Here is a 5,930-nt window from a genome sequence, read left to right as displayed (position 1 = left end):
ACTTGTATCTGTGTCTTTCTAACCTGTATCTGTGTCTTTCTAACCTGTATCTGTGTCTTTCTAACCTGTATCTGTGTCTTTCTAACCTGTATCTGTGTCTTTCTAACTTGTATCTGTGTCTTTCTAACCTGTATCTGTGTCTTTCTAACCTGTATCTGTGTCTTTCTAACCTGTATCTGTGTCTTTCTAACCTGTATCTGTGTCTTTCTAACCTGTATCTGTGTCTTTCTAACCTGTATCTGTGTCTTTCTAACCTGTATCTGTGTCTTTCTAACCTGTATCTGTGTCTTTCTAACCTGTATCTGTGTCTTTCTAACCTGTATCTGTGTCTTTCTAACCTGTATCTGTGTCTTTCTAACCTGTATCTGTGTCTTTCTAACCTGTATCTGTGTCTTTCTAACCTGTATCTGTGTCTTTCTAACCTGTATCTGTGTCTTTCTAACCTGTATCTGTGTCTTTCTAACCTGTATCTGTGTCTTTCTAACCTGTATCTGTGTCTTTATAACCTGTATCTGTGTCTTTCTAACCTGTATCTGTGTCTTTTCTAACCTGTATCTGCTCCTCTTCACATGGTTATTATCACGCTAGGGAAGGATTTAACTAATCGGTTTTCACACCCACAAACTTACACACGCGTGCACACACACAACACACATACCACATACAACACACACACATAACACTTACTTCTTATGGAAGACTGAAGGATTACTTTGATCTGTTTTCTGAGATATAATGAGGTCGCTATGTTGAGTGAGATTAACTGTCGATGTCTGCGATTTCCGGTTGATTTCCTGGCGTTTGACGTCAGGTTGTGTGTGTGTGTGTGTTCTCAGGTGGAGTGTGATGACATATGAGCTTCCCACCAAATACTGTCCAATGGTGAAGGAAGACTATTTCGGTCCCGACTCACCCTTACAGGTACTACAGGGCTCCGGTTTGAACTGAAATGACACCGCAGTTTCTCAAAATACACAGGCTTTATCACGCAACTGGTCATTTCTCTTTGAGCCAAAATGACACCGCAGTTTCTCAAAATACATAGGCTTTATCACGCAACTGGTCGTTTCTCTTTGAGCCGAACTGACACCACAGTTTCTCAAAATACACAGGCTTTACCATGAAACTGGTTGTTCCTCTCCCCTCAGGTCCACATCACTCAGTATGCAGACTCTGTGGCCTCCCACCTCACCAAGATCCTGGACTCTGACAAACACACTGATGTCATATCCTCTGCTAAGTACGTGCACTGCATGCTGAGCTGTGGGGTGGTCAGGAGGGAGGATGAGAGGGATGGAGAGGGATGGAGAGGGATGGAGAGGGATGGAGAGGGATGGAGAGGGTGGGAGAGAGAGGGAGAGAGGGATGGAGAGGGATGGAGAGGGATGGAGAGGGTGGGAGAGGGATGGAGAGGGATGGAGAGGGATGGAGAGGGTGGGAGAGGGATGGAGAGGGTGGGAGAGGGATGGAGAGGGATGGAGAGGGTGGGAGAGGGTGGGAGAGGGTGGGAGAGAGAGGGAGAGAGAGGGAGAGGGAGGGAGAGGGATGGAGAGGGATGGAGAGGGTGGGAGAGAGAGGGAGAGGGTGGGAGAGAGAGGGAGAGGGAGGGAGAGGGATGGAGAGGGATGGAGAGGGATGGAGAGGGTGGGAGAGAGGGATGGAGAGGGATGGAGAGGGTGGGAGAGGGATGGAGAGGGATGGAGAGGGTGGGAGAGGGTGGGAGAGAGATGGAGAGGGATGGAGAGGGATGGAGAGGGATGGAGAGGGATGGAGAGGGTGGGAGAGAGAGGGAGAGAGGGATGGAGAGGGATGGAGAGAGGGATGGAGATGGTGGGAGAGGGATGGAGAGGGTGGGAGAGGGTGGGAGAGAGATGGAGAGGGATGGAGAGGGATGGAGAGGGTGGGGAGAGAGGAGAGGGAGAGAGGGATGGAGAGGGATGGAGAGAGGGATGGAGATGGTGGGAGAGGGATGGAGAGGGTGGGAGAGGGATGGAGAGGATGGAGAGGGATGGAGAGGGATGGAGAGGGATGGAGAGGGTGGGAGAGAGAGGGATGGAGAGGGATGGAGAGGGTGGGAGAGGGATGGAGAGGGTGGGAGAGAGATGGAGAGGGATGGGAGAGGATGGAGAGGGTGGGAGAGGGTGGGAGAGAGGGAGAGAGAGGATGGAGAGGGATGGAGAGGGATGGAGAGGGTGGGAGAGAGAGGGAGAGAGGGATGGAGAGGGATGGAGAGAGGGATGGAGATGGTGGGAGAGGGATGGAGAGGGTGGGAGAGAGATGGAGAGGGAGAGGGAGAGAGAGAGGGAGAGGGATGGAGAGGAATGGAGAGGGTGGGGAGAGAGGGATGGAGAGGGATGGAGATGGATGGAGAGGGATGGAGAGGGATGGAGAGGGTGGGAGAGGGATGGAGAGGGTGGTGAGGGATGGAGAGGGTGGGAGAGGGTGGGAGAGAGAGGGAGAGAGAGGGATGGAGAGGGATGGAGAGGGTGGGAGAGAGAGGGATGGAGAGGGTGGGAGAGGGATGGGAGGGTGGGAGAGGGTGGAGAGAAGGAGGGAGACGGATGGAGAGGGAGAGAGAGGGAGAGGGAGGGAGGGAGAGGGAGGGAGAGGGTGGGAGTGGGAGGGAGAGGGTGGGAGTGGGAGGGAGAGGGAGGGAGGGAGGGGAGAGGGAGGGAGTGGGATGGAGAGGGAGGGGGAGGGAGGGAGAGGGATGAGGGAGGGATAATGTCTGAATTTGATGTCTGGAGTGGAGGAGGAGGGGAGGTAAAGGAGAGAGAGGGAGGAAGAGGGTTAGAGTATCTCTGAAGAGGGAGGGAGTGGGGAAGGAAGAGGAGAGGGAGGGTGTCTGATTGATTCATCTCTCTGTCATCTCTTCTCCCAAGGGCACTGTTCAGCTGGGTTACACAAGATTAAACACTACTAGGGGGACATTTTGAAGTGCATTAAGCTAGCGACACTACTTAGGGGACATCATCAGTGCAATAGGGAATGTCATGTCTGCTCTATACTTATATAGAGTATTTATCTCTCTCTCCTGAAAGGTGAAGTATGGTTTAATGAATTGAGATACAGTACATAATACAGGAATGGAGAAATATATTTCACACTGGTATCACTATATATCTCTCTCTCTCTCTCTCTCTCTCCAACCCTCTCATCCACTCTCTCCCTCTCTCTCCCCCACCCTCTCATCCATTCTCTCCCTCTCTCTCCCCCACCCTCTCATCCACTCTCTCTTTCTCTCTCTCTCTCCTCTCCTTCCAATTCCCTCCCTCTGTCCCTCTCCCTCTCTCTCTCTCCTTCCAACTCCCTCCCTCTGTCTCTCTCCCTCTCTCTTCTCTCCTTCCAACTCCCTCCCTCCCTCTTTCTCTCTCTCTCTCTCTCAATCTCTCTCTCTGTCAGGTTTTTGTGTGGGACGGTGAATGATTTCGTAGCAGAGGTGGGGAGAGCGTACGAGAGAGCCACAGAGAACAAGGAGGAGGCCGATGTTATGGCCAAGAAGGTATGTGCGTGTGCGGCCATGTGTGTGTATGTTATGTAACAGATTGTATAATACATCTAACCAGTGGGCAGGAGAGGTGTTTGTGTGTCTGTAGCCGTACAGTAGCATCCAGGTCAATAGAAAAAAAGGCTACATTCCAAATGGCACCCTTCACACTTTATAGTGCGCTACTTTTGACCAGACCCCTTTGTAGGGAATAGGGTTCCAATTGGGACAGAAGTCATTATCACCTCTTTAACTGTCTGGAGGCCAGTATAATAATGTTGTATTTTCTGCTTCTGCAATATTTACATAATGTATCTATTGTATTGTATTGAGCTGAACTGACAACCCAAACAGACCTACAGTGCCTTCGGAAAGTATTTAGACCACTTTACTTTTCCAACATTTTGTTCGATTACAGCCTTATTCTAAAATTGATTAAATTATTGTTTTCCCTCATCAATCTACACACAATACCCCATAATGACAAAGTGAAAACAGGTTTTAAACCCCCCCCCCCAGAATACCTTATTTACATACGTTTTCAGACCCTTTGCTATGAGACTCAAAATTGAGCTCAGGTGCCTCCTGTTTCCATTGATCATCCTTAAAAATAGCCTTGGTCACTCTGACAGAGCTTCAGAGTTCCTCTGTGGAGATGGGAGAACCTTCCAGAAGGACAACCATCTCTGCAGCACTCCACCAATCAGGCCTTTATGGTAGAGTGGCCAGACGGAAACCACTCCTCAGTAAAAGGAACATGACAGCCCACTTGGAGTTTGTCAAAAGGCACCTAAAGACTCTCAGACCATGAGAAACAAGATTCTCTGGTCTGATGAAACCAAGATTGAACTATTTGACCTGAATGCCAAGCGTCACGTCTGGAGGAAACCTGGAACCATATCTACGGTGAAGCATGGTGGTGGCAGTATCATGCTGTGGGGATGTTTTTCAGCGGCAGGAACTGGGAGACTAGTCAGGATCGAGGGAAAGATGAACGGAGCAAATGAAAACCTGCCCCAGAGCGCTCAGGACGACAGACTGGGGCGAAGGTTCACCTTCCAACAGGACAACGACCCTAAGAACACAGCCAAGACAACGCAGGAGTGGCTTCGAGTCTCTGAATGTCCTTGAGTGGCCCAGCCAGAGCCCGGACTTGAACCCGATCAAACATCTCTGGAGAGACCTGAAAATAGCTGTGCAGCGACGCTCCCCATCCAACCTGACAGAACTTGAGAGTATCTGCAGAGAAGAATGGGAGAAACTCCCCAAATACAGGTGTGCCAAGCTTGTAGCGTCATACCCAAGAAGACTCGAGGCTGTAATTGCTGCCGAAGGTGCTTCAACAAAGTACTGAGTAAAGGGTCTGAATACTTATGTAAATATGATATTTCAGTTCTTTTTTTTTAAAGACATTAGTACATTTTTATAAAAACCTGTTTTTGCTTCTCTGTCTATGTTTCTCTCTCTCTGTCTCTCTGTCTCTGTCTCTCTGTCCCTCCCTCCCTCAGTGTACTCTGTTGAATGAGAAGCTGGACAGCCTGGTGAAGGCTCTGAGTGAGGAGGCTGATGCCAAGGTGGTGCCAGCGGGCAGCGTGCCTCCCCACGGGGACCAGGAGGGGGGCACAGACACCCCTGGAGGGGAACCCCGGCCCCCGTACAGGTCAGGGTTGGGGTCAATTTGAGAAGTGATTTGTACAAAACGTTCCTTTTTTTGGATCCATTCAAATTAGTCACTCATGAATTCATGAAGGGGTTTGATAAATAAATACAAAAAATATATATGCTTTTCAGTTGATTGTTTGGTCATTGAAAATAGATGCTGTTTTTTTAAATGTATTATTTAATTGGAATTTCAGTTTACTTCCTGAATTGACTGACTGGAATTTGAATTGGCCCCAACCCTGGTACAGGTCCAGAGAACAGCTGATGATGAGAGCTAACAGTCTGAAGAAAGCACTGAGCCAGATCATAGAACAGGCTGAGAAAGGTACAACACACACATACATTTACACAAGAAACACACACATATAATGATATACACTGTAACTGTACACACACACATAAGCACTCATGTACTGAAAACCCCCACATAAATCTAACATATAAACACACTGCATCTGCATCTCTCTCTGCATCTCTCTCTCTCTCTCTCTCTCTCTCTCTCTCTCTCTCTCTCTCTCTCTCTCTCTCTCTCTCTCTCTCTCTCTATATATATATATATAGTGGTAGATGAACAGAACAGACACACTCATCTCCAGCGCGTGTCTTCCTCGTCCATTAAGAGAGAGAACAGTGAGGAACTGAAAGAGCCAGAGCCACGTGAGTGACAACCAGTTAAAGATGGCAGGATAGTTACAATACATGATAATAATATCCTTATGACAGTTAGTAAGTGATACCATGAAGAAATTATGGATAAGTTATAATCTTTGTTCCGTCATTG

General features: G+C 48.7%; 1 protein-coding gene across 1 annotated transcript in view; it reads left to right on the top strand.

The window, feature by feature from the left end:
• Positions 1-836: 836 nt before the first annotated feature.
• Positions 837-5,930, top strand: part of LOC311117298 (diacylglycerol kinase delta-like) — a gene marked incomplete at its 5' end in the record, with an annotated part of 19,817 nt that continues 14,723 nt past the window's right edge. Inside the window, 6 exons of the mRNA XM_084192266.1 lie at positions 837-921; positions 1,149-1,240; positions 3,403-3,502; positions 4,996-5,147; positions 5,398-5,474; positions 5,711-5,806. Coding sequence (XP_084048392.1) covers positions 837-921; positions 1,149-1,240; positions 3,403-3,502; positions 4,996-5,147; positions 5,398-5,474; positions 5,711-5,806 — 602 coding nt within the window. The remainder of the gene's footprint in view (positions 922-1,148; positions 1,241-3,402; positions 3,503-4,995; positions 5,148-5,397; positions 5,475-5,710; positions 5,807-5,930) is intronic.

The sequence above is a fragment of the Coregonus lavaretus genome (assembly GCF_964263955.1).
Source record: "Coregonus lavaretus genome assembly, contig: HAP1_SCAFFOLD_3123, whole genome shotgun sequence".
Lineage (NCBI taxonomy): Eukaryota > Metazoa > Chordata > Actinopteri > Salmoniformes > Salmonidae > Coregonus > Coregonus lavaretus.
Note: the sequence above shows the minus strand (reverse complement) of the source record. Positions and strands in the feature narration are given on the sequence as shown.